Source organism: Giraffa tippelskirchi, chromosome 11, assembly GCF_054371585.1.
Source record: "Giraffa tippelskirchi isolate mGirTip1 chromosome 11, T2T-mGirTip1v1.2.pri, whole genome shotgun sequence".
NCBI lineage: Eukaryota > Metazoa > Chordata > Mammalia > Artiodactyla > Giraffidae > Giraffa > Giraffa tippelskirchi.
The window spans coordinates 146,530,837-146,546,616 of NC_137285.1; the positions used below are offsets into that span (position 1 = coordinate 146,530,837).

The window sequence follows — 15,780 nt, forward strand, 5'->3', positions numbered from 1 at the left end:
GAGGTGTGGGGACGTGAGGATCTGGGGGCTAGCTTTTTTTCGAAAAGGCCTTGATACTAAGAACCTGATTACCAGGATCAAGGACAGCAGCATCTTAGGCTACATGCAAGTCAAAAGAAATCCAGGCTAGTGGTTAAGAATTTGCCTGCCAATGCAGGGAAACAGGTTCGATCCCTGGTCCAGGAGGATTCTACATGAGGCGGAGCAGCTGGGCCTGTGTGCCAGAACTACTGAGCCCACGCACCTAGAACTTGTGCTCTGCAAAAGAAGCCAGCGTGGTAAGAAGCCCATGCATCGCAAGGAAGAGTAGCCCCTGCTCACAACTATTAGAGAAAAGCCCACACGTAGCCAAAAATAATAAATAAATAAATAAATCTTTAAAAAAAAAGGAATTCAGTAGGTGAAGAAGAGCCTTCAGGGGATTTTTTTTGTTTCAGCCTTCCCAACCCTCTTTGGCTGAGTGATAGCAGAAGTCCTAAGTTCCCCCTGCAGACTTCGAAACAAAGCATTCCATCCGGTGGGCATCAAGTTGGTTGTTGAAAAGGCACGACTTCCTGCCTGTCAGAGCAACATCTGAACGTCGGCATGTGAAGGTCAGGCAGCCGGCGACAGGCAAACTCTTGGCTTGGGTGTTCATACAGTAAACAGACACATTATCCTCCAAGACTCAGCTCTTCTGGACAACTGCTGCCCCTCTGGGATCCTGGGAGGTGGAATTCTGCCTTTTCACTGGAGTCCTGGCTGTGATCATAAAGGACAGCTTTTAACCCTTTTTAACTAAAAGAATGGTGAATGAAGAAAGGAGACAAATGACTGCGGGTGGCAAGACGCGGTCTTCATTTCAAGAAGTGTTCCGTTAGAGCACTGCCCTGGGCTTCCGGCCTTGAACACTATTTCCCAGCCACACTGCAAGTCTACTTTGGCCGTAAAGGGATGGGACCATCAATTTAATGCTGTTCAACAAGGAAAAGACCGCTTCCCAAAGTGTTCACTATCCCTGATCATCCGGTAATCCAGCTTTTAGGATGCATGTAAATGTGTTCATAGGGCCTTCCTAGGAGGTTAACTCGAATCTCAGCCATGTTCCCTACCACTTTCTCACTGCTTTCTTCAGAAAGAAAGAGACGTCCACCTGCTTATACTACCAGATACCGTGGAACATGTGAGAGGACATAGATTCCAGAGTCAGAGAGGCTGGAGTTCAAGTCCTGGTGCTACCACTAACTCTCAACTTTGAGCAAGTTAGTTCATGCCAGAGTCTCAGTTTCCTCATCCATAAAATGGGAATAACAATAGTTTTACTGCAAAGGCATTTGTAAAGATTAAATGAAATAATCTGGGACTTCCCTGGTGGCCCAGTGGCTTAGACTCTGCAGTGCCAGTGCCAGGGGCCTGGGTTTGGTCCCTCATCAGGAAACTAGATCCCACTGCTGCAAGTAAAGAGCCCACGTACCCGGTGCTGCCAAATATATAAATAAATGCTTTTTAAAAAATGTTTTAAATTTTAAAAATCCATGTAAACTTCTTAGCACAGGGCCGGCACACAGCAAAAGCTTTATAAAAATACAGCCACCACTCACTGAATATTTACCACATGCTCTCCAAATACTTTTCTAAAATACTTTTTCTTATGCTACATCACTGAAGGCTCTCAACAGTCCTGGGAGGTGTCTGTTACTATTATCACCATCTTACAGGTGAGGACTCTGAGACCCAAGGAGGAGAAGTCTATTGACAAGTCATACAGATACTAAGGGTTGGAGCCAGCACTCACACACAAGCAGGCCAATCCAGACCCTCTGTTCTGAATCCCCTCATGATACTGCCTCCCAATACGCGGTATTGCTATCGTGAGCGTTTCCAAATCTCTGAGATCCAAAAAGGGAATTGGTAATACTGGGATTTCCGGGTCCTTCTTTCTGCATTCTCATTTAGCAAATGCACAGCGAGTTTATGGATTTCAAGCAGTGACCTCTCCTTCTGGCTACTGCCGAGGCTAAAGGCCCGTTTCCCTTGCTCTAAGATCAAGCAGCGAAGCAAGGAGAGTATGGAACTCTCGCCCTTTGAATGAGCGCCTCAGTATTGTGCTGGTCCGGAAAAAGACAGAACTTCACACAACAAATGATTAAGGTCTGCGGTTTCTCTGAGCAATTTGCAAACGGTTTCTCTGAGCAATTTGCAAGCTACTTTTGCACACACACTTTTGTTCTCATTTAATCATTACAGTCGTACCCTTTTAATGGGTAAGGTCATCTGCTTTGGCCAAGGTCATAGGTTAAGTAGGAGAGCCAGGATGGCAGCCCCATTCTGATCCTTAGACCAATATTCTTCTGTTACTATGGTCTCAGACTCCGGACTTTCAGGAAAGCATCTCCCTGAGGCACACTCAAGTTAGAGAGTCGCTGCTCCTTACCACTTCAGAGAACGCTCAGCTCAGGAGGGACCACACCTGTCACTCAGAGGCCCAAGGTGTCCAGTGACTATACACAGCTACAGAGCAGCTTTTTCAAGTTGAACCAGAAATGAGAAAGCTTAAGGGGTGTCCTGTGAGTGTAGGTATATGACAGCTCTCACAGCATGGAAGTGATTACAATGGGAAAGGGAGAGATCATCACTCGTATAAGTGAAGGACATGTTTCTTTTTTCAAAAATTTTTATTTGTTTGGCTGTACCAGGTCTTAGTTGCAGCATTTGGGATCTTCAATCTTTGTTGCGGCATGCAGGTTCTTTAGCTGCAACATGCGGGATCTAGGTCCCTGACCAGGGATCAAACCCAGGCCCCCTGCCTTGGGAACACAAGGTCTTAGCCACTGGGCCACCAGGAATGTTTTTCTTATAACATTGTTCTTTTCTTCTATGCTGTCTTCTTTTCTATCAACTGGCAGCAATGATGAAGATACAAACCTTATTTAATGAGGATAAACCACATCCAGGCCAACCAAGGGACGAATCCTTGGGCAGGTTACTTAGTAAGTAGCTCCCACTGAAAGGGAGGCCCATGCCGCAAGACAAAACTGACATAACTGAAAGGGGTAGCAGCCAAAAGCCACATGGAGATGGATCTGGTCTCACCCAAGCGATACCTGGAGTCAGGAGAGACCCAGGTTTCAATATAGCCATTGTTTGAGAGGACAGAGCTTGCACAAAAATACTCTGGAACCAAAACCAAACAAAGAAGATGGTCGACAGCAGGAGGCCAGGACATGAACGCTTTCCTGATGCTGCCCCCCCTGGATCCGTGGAGCCTGACTTAACTGAAAGCCTCTGCTCTGTGCCAGTGGCCTTTGATGTCTCCTCTATGGCAGCCTTTAGCCCACTGTGGGACCACTGTTCTCCGACTAGACCAGAAGTCTCTTGGAAGTTGGAATTGTATGTTATAGAGCTTTGGATCTGTATTCAGCGTGTCACTCAATGCTTATATGTAGTGTGGATCATATAAGTTTGTAAAATGAAACAATGACAAATTCCTTGAGAATCCCGTGAGAGCTGATGTCAGAGGAAAAGAGGAAGCCCAGAATATGAAAAATAAAAGTGGTTATTTTTGACTTACCCTATACTCAAGAAAACAAGAATCTTCTTTTTAAGGTGGCTAACTACTTGTATCCAGGTAAAGTTTAAGTTCACTCCTTTCTCCAACAAGAGTTCCTTTCATTCACTGTATTATCAGGCTGAGTTACTGACATGCCATAACTTCCCTTATCTCTGTCCCTAGATCCCTAGAGGCCAACCTTACCTGGTTTGAAAATCTATCTGATAAAATCTATCTTCTCCTAGAGGGCCCTCTCAAAAGTGAATCCATGAGACACATGACTATCAGTCCCAGCAAGTTCAGCCCTCTCTTGCCAGTTTCAAACACAGAAAAGAAGTCTTTAAAGGTCAGCTTCCAAAGTTTGGAGGCAGAAGGGCATAGTGTCAAGAACATGGAAACAAAACCAAGCTAATTACTGGCCATTGGACCTGGACATGTTATTTAATTTCTACCTTAGCTTTTCATCTGGAAAATTGGGATAAGAGCCCCTATCTCCCACGGATGTTATGAGAACTGAATTAGTTAATTCATAAAAAGCCCTTAGCATATACTAAGCTCTCAATAAATGACAGCATCTTCTATTACTCTTATAGAATCTGACTCACTCAGACTGTCTTATCCAGCCACCCCTTGATTAAGCCCTAATATTTCAGGGCTTGAGATGTCTAAAACCGCGACTGTGTGCCAGGCTGCAGTGCTGCGCCCACGTGTTAAGCGGGTGGCACAAGCGGCCTCAGGAAGAGACAGGGGAGAGTCCTGTGACCACAGTCCTGCTTTACGGCCTTTCTCTGAGGGAGCTTGAAGTACATGGCATCCTTTATCCTTACCTAAGCTATCATCAACCAGTTTCTAGGAGGCAAGCATAGAAAAGGGCATTTAGAACCTAAATTTCAGAGCAACTTAGACATGGATTAGTTTCCTTTTTTGTGAAATGGGGGTAGTGGTAGTACCTATTTCATAGGGTTGATAGGAGGTTTAAATGAAATAACACATGCAAAGTACATCATAGCAGCTATTATTTTCTTGTTGCTGTTAATACCACCATCTTCATCTGCGTCCTCTCTCTCAACACAGTAATGTAGCTATGTGTCTGTATAGGTCCTCAGAGGTCTCCTCACCCTGCCCAGGAGCTCAGTCAACAGACTCCACAAATCCAGCAGGGCTTGGATGTGGCTGTGCTTGCTGAGAGGCTGCTCAGAATATTGCTCTCCTCTCCCCCTACACCTCAAAACCCAAAGCCCACAGAATGACACATGGCTTCAAAGAGCAGCAAACCACATCTCCTGGGAGCTTTTTAAAGCCTCCCTCCATCAAAAAAAAAAAAAGCACCTGAAAGGTAATTCTTTACGCAATGGGATTCACTGAGAAGATGAAGACTGAAAACAGAGAGGGGAGGTCAGTCTAAGATAAAATAAAGACCAGTCCTGATCAGGGTCTTCTGGTATAGCTTAGATATAAAAGAGTCTGTTCTAAGAGCCAGTGTGGATTAGAGGGTTAACAGCTCAGGCTCTGGGTTCAAATCCTGGGGCAGTTATTCACTAGCTGTGTGACAGCAAATGGCCCAAGCCTTAGTTTCCCATCTGTAAGACAGGAATCTAACAGAATCTTCCTAGTAAGGATATGCTGCTGCTGCTAAGTCGCTTCAGTAGTGTCCAACTCTGTGCGACCCCATAGACGGAAGCCCACCAGGCTCCTCTGTCCATAGGATTCTCCAGACAAGAGTACTGGAGTGGGTTGCCATTTCCTTCTCCGATGGTGAGGAGTAAATGTGATAAAACATGCTAACACTTACCACAGTGCCAGCAATACAGCAAAGAGATTCACCAGTGTTAACTGCCCCAGAAGTCCATTTGTCATTTTTGGACTACATGTCCCAGCTTGCTGTGCAAAAATGGTCACCAGAGATCACTCCCAGAGGAGCAGAAATTCTCATTTGGGGGAGGTATATTTTAAGGCCGTTCACTTTTGTTGCTTCTCTGAACCTGTGGTTGAAATTTCTTGTTTAAACAGCAGGTGAGTGTGGGGTTGTTGGGGGGAGTGGAAAGACGAGGAAACTCCCCTTTCTTATTTGCTTTGTTGCTGTTGTTTAGTTGCTAAGTTGTGTCCGACTCTTTTGCAACCCCAAGGACTACAGTCTGCCAGGCTCCTCTGTCCACGGGATTTTCCTGGCAAGCATACTGGAGTGGGTTGCCATTTCCTTCTCCAGGGGATCTTCCCAATCCAGGGTTTGAACCCACATCTCCTGCTTGGCAGGCAGATTCCTTACCATTCAGCCACCTGGGAAGCCCTTCTTATTTGCTAGATGTATGGCTATTAGAACCCGGCATCTGTATTTGATTTCCAGCAGGCTGTAGTCAACCCAACAGAGAAACTATCTCTTGTCCTCATCCAGGCCATGGTGACAGTCGAGTTCCTCAGGCTGGGGCCAAGGAGGGGACTATTTGGAGCATTTCCCCTATCCCCTGCCCTGCAGGCCGGGCAGGAAATGGAGCAAGTGAGTCAGGAGAGATCCTGGGGCTGCTTCCAACCTCGAAGCGTCTTTATTTCACTGCTAATCAGGTGTCTCTCTACCCTATACCTGCCTGGCCCTTCACCCAGATGGGAGGCGGTGGGGGACCCTCTCCCCCACCAAAAGGCTCTGCCTAGGGCCAGGAGCTTTCCCAGCCCCAGAAAACCTCCAGTGATAAATTATACGCAGCAGCACCTTTGTGCCGCCTGTCCGCCAGATGGGAGGTTTGCTCCCAGGCTTTTGTTTCCGGCTTTGCGCGCAACTCCGATCCTCCCGGCTCTGCACAGAGGTGAGGGGGGAGCTCCGGTGGGCTGTGTCTGGGCTTGCAGCGAGTCCCCGGCGAGGCTTTCTTCAGCTGGGGCTCGGGCAGCGCCCTTCCCCTCCTCACTCTAACCTGAACGAGCAGGGGAGCAGGGTGTCAGGGCAGCTGGCAGGCGATCCACTCAGCTGTGAGCAAGGATGGGAATGCCTACGTGCCGTGAAAGAATGAAGTTTGCTCGGAAGGGCGTAAAAGGTGCCCAAGGGCACCAAGGATGTTTGCTTCTTGCTAAATCAAAAATGCAGAACAGAAAATGGAGTCAAAGGACCGCCGGGAAAGCTACAGAATCAGCTCTTTTGAATGGCTGCTCTTGGTTACGGTCAACTTTCCACAAACCCCCCAAACCAACACATCAGGGGCACCAACTTAAATGGAAGAAACAAAGAGACCACAGGGGTCAAACTCGATGGGTGGAGAGGCTGGGGGCTGGGTCATGGGCTTGAGACTCCAATCTATTCTCCCTGCACGCCGACAGGATTCCGGATTGAAGACAGTAGTCATGATGGAAGGCAGCCCCACAGCGGCCCGGCCCCCAAATTGGGGCAATTACTACCTTATGAGCTCTGGGGCCTGTCCTTTCCCAGGCCAGTGGGAGGGAGAGCCTGGAATTCTAAACGGTTCCAGCTCCAGGAGACCTCAGCCAGCACCTCTCACCCAGGGTCTCAGCAAACTTAGGGCAAGATGCCTGGCTGCAACCCCGACCACGGGATGCTCTCAGAGGAAAGCCCCGCCTCTCAGGCCCTGACCCGGGAGAACTGAGGCAGAGTGAGCCCGCTCCACTCGCAGCAGAGCTCCACAGACTTCTTTTCTGAAGTGTGGACAGGAGAGAAATATGCTTAAGTTTCATTAGGTGTTCAAAGAGGAAAAGAATGGGCAAGATCTTAAAAAAAAGAGAGAGAGCAAAAACCAGCTGAAATGAACGAAGGGCTGAGCCTCCATTTCAGCACATGACACTGTAGTTTAACTACTTGTTTGCCTGAGTCCCATAGCCCAAAGGCGAAAACCATCTCTAATTCATTTCTGCAAGCATGCTAGCAAACAACCAACATTTATCTGTGGGACTCTGTGCTGAATGGTTTGAACATACTATTATCTCATTTAATTTTTACAGGATCCTTACATGACAGTTTATTACTGTTCCAGCCCCTTCCTTATAGATATGATCCCTGAAGTTCAAGGTGATGAAGTGTTCCGTGTAGGGTCACCAAGACATGGTGAAGCCAAGATTCAAACTGCCCGAGCTGCTTGATCACGGAGCTGTGTGGGCAGGGATTAGGTTAGCACTTGACAAATGTGTGTCTGGGGAATGAATGAACAAATGAATGGGTGCAGAGCCCAGTTCAGGGAATGCTCTTGAGTCTGCTGGGGAAAAAGAACCTGACCCTGTCAGCTTGAAGCTGGAAGGAGAGTGGCAAGCACAGGCATTCATCAGAGCTATTTATAGGGCAAAACCCTGGCTCTGCCAGCCAACCAGTCAGCATAGTCATTCCTGGGACACTGAATCCCACCAGGCTGAGAAAGGGAGAAAGGTTTCCCATACTGAAGATGAGATGGTAATCCAGACACAGTCTGGGGCCAGATGCCCCACGTCCAGGCAATTGTGACAAAACTCGTAGCTAAACTGTGTCAAGGAATGTAGAGACTGTGGCTGGATCAGGCTAACAGACCTAGTTGGCCATAGGCATGAAACTGTCATGAAATTATGAGATGTGTCCAAACACAAAAAAAGATAAGACTACTTCTTAAAGTAGTCTCCAAAATTCTGCCCTATTCTGGAAGCCCCTAGGATAGATCCTCCCTTCAAAGGAGAAGCAACATAGCCAGCCTCACCCACCTTCCTTCTTCTTAGGGATCAAGATTAGCAGTCAATCCATAGAAAGAATGAGAAAGGCTTGTAAAACATCCTGTCCTCTGTAACATCCTGTGTTCTCTGCTGGCCCAGAAGATGGGCAAGTCCAATGTGCTCAGTGTCAGATATGGCCTTACTCAGTTCCCTTGCACCTGTCATTCTTAATACCATGTGCCAGTCCCAAAGATGTTATCTGATACTCAACAGGGGACAGAAGAGGAAATCCAAAATCAGTGACAAGCCAGGCATCTTTCACAAGTCCAGTAAGATCAGGGACAAGGTCAGCAGAGCTCCATGACAACACCAGATGGAAAGGAGACCGGTCTCAGCTCCACTCTTGGTCACTCAGCCTCAGAAATAACCCTCTATGTACCAAAGCTTACCTGGAAGAGATCTCCAAGACAAACAGGGTTTCCATTCTTCAAATGGTGGTGGATTGTCCGAGGCCTCACCTCAATCCTCAACAGGAAGATACCCAGGGCTATTACCAGTCATCAAGTTTCCTTCCAAAAATCTTTAGGAGTATTACACAGGCTCAGGCCAATCCCACAGGCTCTAGGAAAATGCCCAAATACTAGCAGCATCCAAATAAGTGCCTTGAATTTTAGTGTCTTGAATTTATTCCTAGTTGAGGTCAGATCTGTCTAACTGATCTACTATGACACATTGACTTCTCCTTGAGCCCCTGGAACATAGTGTGGGATCCTCCTGGTATTTTTGGTTGAGTGACTGCGCAGTCTCACTGGTGAACCATGAGTCTGTCCCTTCCAAGCCTCCGAGGATGGCTCAGCAGCAGGCTAGGTGAAGATTAGATCTTGGTGCCACTGAGTGTCCTTAGGCACATAACACAGAGAGCCTCGCACTCCTCGAAGTTTCCATTAAACATCTTGTCCTTGAAAACCCGAAGAGGGACCAAGAACCCTCCTATCCTTCTTCTGTGAAGCAGAGAACATATATAATTTTCTGAACCTCTCCCCGGTTCTCAGTGCAGATGTAGTGTATGCAGTTTTGACAGCTCTGGAGCAATAAAATCCTCTTGGCCAGTCTCCGCCGGGAACCTTCCAGCTCCCCTTTCCCTAGGGCAGAAGGCGACAATCTCCTCTCTGGCTTTGTTGGTATCCGTTTTAGCCCCCTTCCCCTTTTTTTTTTCTTCAGTGCCATGCCATTTCCCTTGATCCTTTTCAAAACTTCCTCCAGGGGGCCGGGAGGAAAGTTCCCTCCTCTTGCCTTGTAGCCCGAAGGGGAAAAGCCCCCAAAAAGCATAGCTGTCCCTTTAAGGGGCCCATGTGGTGGGAAGAGCAGCTACATTCCTACCCTAGTAGGGCCGCTGTCCCGACACGCCAAAGAGGCTACAAATAACCTTCGAGGAGAGAACCCAGGAGGGGGAGAGGACAGTCTAGAGAGGAACGTGGGTCGGCCGGGCTGCTACTCCGAGAGGAAGAGTTAAGTGCTCGGTGGGGTTAGCATGGGCATGGAAAAAGTCATTGAAAACCCACGGGTTGTCTAAATAACAGACAGAGAACTCTGTTTTGGATTTGGGAGGTAAACCAATCTTTAAAACAAGTGCTCAGGCATCTCCACGCCCTGCCAGGCAAGTTCCGAAATCTGCAGTATTTCCACACGCGCTCCCTTGACGTTAAAGAAAGAATCGGCTTCGGCCGTGGTCTCCAGTCCCCATCACTCTGAACCCCGTCCAGCGCCTCATCCCGGCGGCGGGGGAGAATGGGAAGACTCAGATTCCACCCCCACCGCCCGCCACTCCCACCAAACCTCGGTTGAACAGAGGTGGGTGAATAGGGTTGGGGTTCAAAGATCAAAGTTCTTTGATCTTCGGGCACCAGCTAGAGGCAGCTGCTAAATCACGGGGTGCACCCACGGTCGTAGCCGGCTGCCGAGAAACAGATTCCACCGGAGCCGTCATCGCACACAACAGTTGCGTTCGGGCACCAAACAAGTTATTAATAAGGAGCAGATGAAGCAGCAGTCCTCTTGCCATCCCTCCAGCTCCCCCGAGGGCCACCGCGCGGGCCGGGGGGTGGGAGTGGGGGCTGCCTAGTGAGGTTCGGCGACACCCGCCCCCCTGTCCCAGCCAGGACGGGTCTGCGGGGGCCTTCCAGCAGTTTCTTCCTTCTGTCCCTCCTCTGCCCCTTTTCCAACCCTTTCCCCCTCCCCCTCCTCCGGGAAGGATCCAGGGCAGGAAACTGATTGGTCATAGCCAGGGAACCCAAAACCCCACTAAGTGGGGATGCTGCGAGCGAGCATTGCCCAGAGACCCTCGGCAGGAGCGTGGTCCGGAGTCCGAGCAACTTCTGCTCGAATCGGGAGGAATCCCCTGAGCTCAAGTATTCAGATTCCACTGGAGCCTCTCTTTGCAATCCTCCTGAGACCCCCTCCACCCCGGACCCTGGAAGGAGGACTGTTTACAATTTGTGCTTTAGCGACCATCCTTCCCCGCCTCCCTTTCTTCGCACACATTCATTCGCACCAAGGACACAGAGACCGTGGATCAACCCGAAAGGGGAAGCACCCAAGCTCTTCAAAGAGCAGCGAGGGAAGGAGAAGGCGAGCGCCTCGGATCTCCCCCCGACCCCCACTCCCCCCTCACCCTCCACCCAGCCCCGAGCCCGGGGAGCTCCTCGGTCGTCGCTGCCCCATCTCGGGCTGGAGGAGTCGCGGGCAGGGGGTGGAGAGCTCCCGGTCCCCTTCCCCGGCACACTATCTCCGGGCGAACTGCCTGGAGTGAGAGGGCGAGGGGCTCTCAGGCCCCAGCCCGCCCCGTTCCGCTCTCGGAAGCTTGAGTCCTGCAGCGGCCGGAGCCCGGGGACAAACTTTCCCGGCTGGCGGGTGGGCGCGAGCGCGGCGGCGCCGCTTACCGTGTGCGCAGAGCAGGGCGCCAAGCAGCAGCGCGCTGCACGGCCGCCTCATGGTGCCGCCGCCGGCGCTCCCTGCCGGCCCGGGGGTCCCGCCGGCTCCCGCGGGACGGCGCGCCGGAGGGTGTCGGCGGAGGCTCCCCCCAGGGGCCGCGTCCCGGTCCACGGCGGCGGGCGCGCCCCGCCAGTCGCCCTCCGGCTTGCTGCTGCCTCCAGTGCGGGCCGAGCCGAAGCCGCCCCGCCAGGGGACCGGGAGGGGGGTGTCCCGGGCCCTGCCGCCCCGCCCCCAGCGCCGCAGCCCCCGCCACCGCCACCGCGCCTGGTCCCGCCCCCCGCGCCGGCCCGGCCCCTTCCCGCCCTCGGCCCCCGCCCCCGGGTCCCCGGACCCCACCCGCCGGCGCCTCCAGCGCTGGCCGGGTTCCTCTGCAAGCCGCCCCCACATTCCTAGCCCTCGAGAGAGCCCCCCACCCCACCCCACGCACTGTCCCCGTTACTACTGCTCGAAGGTCCTTAACTTTAAAAAAAAAAAGTGTCATCGTAGCGGCAACTCTCGGATCCCCGTTCACTCTAGTTTTGGGCCAGAGTGGTGCACCCAAGCTGACCCGAGTCGCCTGGACGTGACCCCGGCCCCCCTACCGGCCCCGAGTCCAGACTTTATTGATGTCTCAGGATACGCAAGGCTTGCTAATGCATAATCCTCTCGGGCTTCACGGACATCAAACAAGGGCCATCAGGGGGCCTGGAGTGCTGTATCTTCACTAGCGTTCTCACTGTCAAAATTCCTTTTCTGAGATTTTTCTCCGCCCCTACCCTCCCCCCGCCACCCCGGCCCCCAGTCTAGGCAGCGTTGTTCGAGGGCTAAATAGTTCCACGACCTCCCCTTTTCATGTACTCATTTCCTGAGGTGGTTGTCTGGGTCCTGTCGCCCCAGCTCAGACGTCCAGAATTGGCCCAGGCATAGTTCCTCCTCGCTGTCTTTGTAAATCAGCGTGGTTAGCCTCTTCAGCTTCTTTGACTTTCTGATCCTGGCAAGGAAGGAAGGGGGTAAGGAAGTTAAGTCTTTTCTTGCAGTGGTATCCTCTCAGAGACCTCAGCCTCCTCCCAGCTCCCGTCTCTAGAGCCTTCTAGCAATATTTAACTTTGGGGTTAGTATATAAAGTTGTAAATTCCTCTCTTGTCTTTGCTTTGTGGCCTATGCCTCTCTCCAGCATATATTAACAATATGGATTAATTTTGTTGCCACTTTCCATTTTCTAGGCTGAATCTCATCCTGCTTCTTTTGTCCAAGTCCCTGACTTCCTTCAGTTCAGTTGCTCAGTCATGTCCGACTCTTCGCGACCCCATGGACCATACGTGCCAGGCCTCCCTGTCCATCACCAACTCCCGGAGTTTACTCAAACTCATCTCCATTGAGTCGGTGATGCCATCCAACCATCTCATCCTCTTTTGTCCACTTCTCCTCCTGCCTTCAGTCTTTACCAGCATCAGGGTCTTTTCCAGTGAGTCAGTTCTCTGCATCAGGTGGCCCAGAGTATTGGAGCTTCCTTAGGGTCCTGTATACCATTTTTCTATCCAAGCTGGTATGCCAGCAGCTTCTACCTTTGGATCATCAGCAATTTTCTTAAACCACTTTCCTCTCACTAGTAAATAGAGTCAGGAAGCCCCAAAGGCCCCACGTTAGCCGAGGGGAAAGTAATTTGGTACAGTGCAAAGAGAATATTAGGAGATTTCTCCAATGGATTGGTCACCATTTCATCCTTGCTTTTCTGCAATTTTTCAAAGGCTTTCACTTCAAATTACCATCTTCGACCAAAGTTAACATTAAGTTCGCAATAGCAAGAAAGAAATGCGGTATTCACTACTTCTTAGCCAATATTTCTCTATTCTGTTTTGCCTGAAATTTTTACACAGATGAAATGTGGTTGAGCTAACGTCACCATGGTAACTAATACTGAGGCATTTTCTGTGTATGTAGTTCTTCTTGCTGTCTGATGGCGGCAGTCGAGTCAGATCAGGTTTACTTGATCTTACTGCTGGGAAAACAGTCAATCTTTAAGAGCTCTGTCATCTTAGCCTAAAATCCAAGGAGAAACAAGTGAAAAGTAAGAGGCTGATTCTCAATCTCCCCTCCCCACAATATTTTTGTTGCAGCTTTTGTTGGTCTCAGGGTTTCAGTATATGTTGCTTATGAAGGCTTGATTTTTGACCTATTGAGGAAGACCTCGTGATTCTGGAGGCCATATTTTTTTTCCCCCACATGAAAACTGAGGACATGTGGTATAATGAATACATTTGTCCCCCAAAATCCAGAACAGGCGGTCACCATACTTTCAGTGTCAGGGGATTAAGAATTTATAAACAGTTTCCACTCTGTATTCAAAAGACAGGTTTCTTTCCAGAGGCATGATTTGTGTTGTTTTTCTGGGGTTGAAGAGGAGCAGGGAGGCTGGCTGTCCTTCTCTGACTCAGGCTCAAGAGACTGCATTTTCTGTGTGCATCCCAAGTCCTCCTCCTCCATGGTTCGGCACAGTTCTGGTGTACAGAGCCGTCCCCGGCTGCTGTGAGTCACTGGGAATATCAATGGGTAGAAACGAACTTCGTGCATGGTCCCTGGCTGGGTCACCCCCTAGGGTGACTTAAGTCTTGGCTGTCAGAAACTGCTCTTGTGCCAGGAGGGCTAAGCCATATTTATTTTTACCAGGCCTCTCAGAGTTTCTTGTTTGGAGTGAGAGATCCTGAAAAGCATGCCAGAATGGGCTGTTTGTCTCCCTTTATTGTCCTGTGGGACATGCCCCTAGGAAAGTTGTAGGGGATTGCCAATTCCAGAGGGGGTCTCAGAGGCATTGGTTTCCTCAGAAACACCACCCCTATTTCCTTCATCCTTCTAGGACAGACCAGGGGACTGCATTTCAAAGATCAGAATATTGCCTTGAATTAGAGCATCACTAAATGGCCTTTTCAAAGGACACACAGGGAGTGCTACAGAAACAAGATAGAAATGGGCATTATTTGATCCAGTTGGGTTGGTAGAATCCTCCCCTAACCCAGGCATCATTTGACAACCTGAATTCTAAAACTAATTCTTCTGAGAGAGTAAAAGGCTTGACACTTCACACTTTAAACCAGTGATTCTCAATCAGGAATGATTTTTGCCAACATGGGGCAGTACCTGGAGACATTTTTGGGAGCAAGTATTACTGACGAATAATGAGCAGAGACCAATAAGCAGGATATCTCTCCCCACAACAAATGATTACCCAGCCTGAAATGTTAATAGTTCTGAAGTTGAGAAACCTTGGTTAAAAAAATTAAGAACATGAGTCTGCAAAAAATTGCTCCATCGCTGGAATCACGTTCTTGTGTGAATGGAGGAGGGAGATCTTAACTATATAGTGGAAAATAAGAGAAAGGACAACTCCAGGAGCTGAAAGAGTCTATACCTATCTGCCCAGGGTTGGCTAGTACTAGTTTTAACTCACTTAGTGGGAGTATTTATTATGAGTATCTTATGTTCCAGGCACTGTAGAAGCAATGGTAGCTAGATATATTGTGTCCCTGGAACTTAAAGTCTGAGTTGGGGAGGCTACAAGTATACAGAGGCATTAAGAGAATAATCTCATGAATGAATTTAAAGCTATAAATGCCATGAGTATTCAAGGAAATGGACAGAGCCTGTTTAGATTTGGGGGTTCAGGGAAGGCCTGAGGCACTAACACTTATGCTGAGTAAGATTCACGAGACTAAGAGTGGATGAGGTGGGTCTTCTAGGCAGAAGGAACAGTATGTACAAAGGCTCTGAGCCAGGAAAGAGTCTATAGGGTTTACAGAAAAATATCAGTAACTTTTTACCAATGGGTATGCTTCTATCTGGGCTTCCCTGGTGGCTCAGCAGTAATGAATCCGCCTGTAATGCAGGAGACACGGGTTCGATCCCTGGGTGGGAAAGATCCCCTGGAGGAGGGCTTGGCAACCCATTCCAGTATTCTTGCCTAGAGAATCCCCATGGACAGAGGAGCCTAACGGGCTATGGGATCCCTAAAGAGTCGGACACGACTCAGCAACTAAACAATAATAACAGCAAATGCTCTTATCTAGGTTCAGGGAGCTACTACTGGAGACCAGAAGAGACGAGGTATAAAGAAATAGTCCGGTTTGCATTTCTATGCTTTCTTTAATTCCAGACGCTCCACAAAACCATTTCTAGTACCAACACTTTTCACATTCCAGGTCAACAGTTGTGTTTGAGTCAGGATCTGAGTACCATGGCTGATTCAGTTCCCTTGTGTAACTTGGGGCACGTCCTGAAAAATGGAACTTCCTAGCACATTTTTTTAAATCTCCTGAAAGCTTGATAGTCACACACCTGATACATATAAGTAGAGGTTTTGCAGCAAACGTCTCAGTACATCTTGCTTATTTCAGCAGCAAAGTTGAATTTAGAATGGTGGATAAACAAATGGACCAATGAATACTCATTGGTAACAACCATAACTCAAACATCTCCGTAAATGGTCTGTTTCACACATGCCCCTTTATAATTCATTTTCTACACAGCTGTACAGTGACTTCCTAAAAAACAAATCAGATCATGTTATTACCAGGCTAAAAACCTTCCCATGCTTCCTACTCAGAAGAATGGCTCCACTCAGAATAATAGCTGTACTTCTCACATGTTCTTTTAGGTCCTTCATGAGCTGGCCCCCA

At 49.2% G+C, this 15,780-nt stretch overlaps 1 protein-coding gene across 1 annotated transcript in view; it reads right to left on the reverse strand.

The window, feature by feature from the left end:
• Positions 1-11,287, reverse strand: part of LRP4 (LDL receptor related protein 4) — a 52,605-nt gene extending 41,318 nt beyond the window's left edge. The window contains exon 1 of the mRNA XM_081538595.1: positions 11,080-11,287. Within this exon, the coding sequence (XP_081394721.1) occupies positions 11,080-11,131 (52 nt within the window). The 5' untranslated portion in view covers positions 11,132-11,287. The remainder of the gene's footprint in view (positions 1-11,079) is intronic.
• Positions 11,288-15,780: the final 4,493 nt, after the last annotated feature.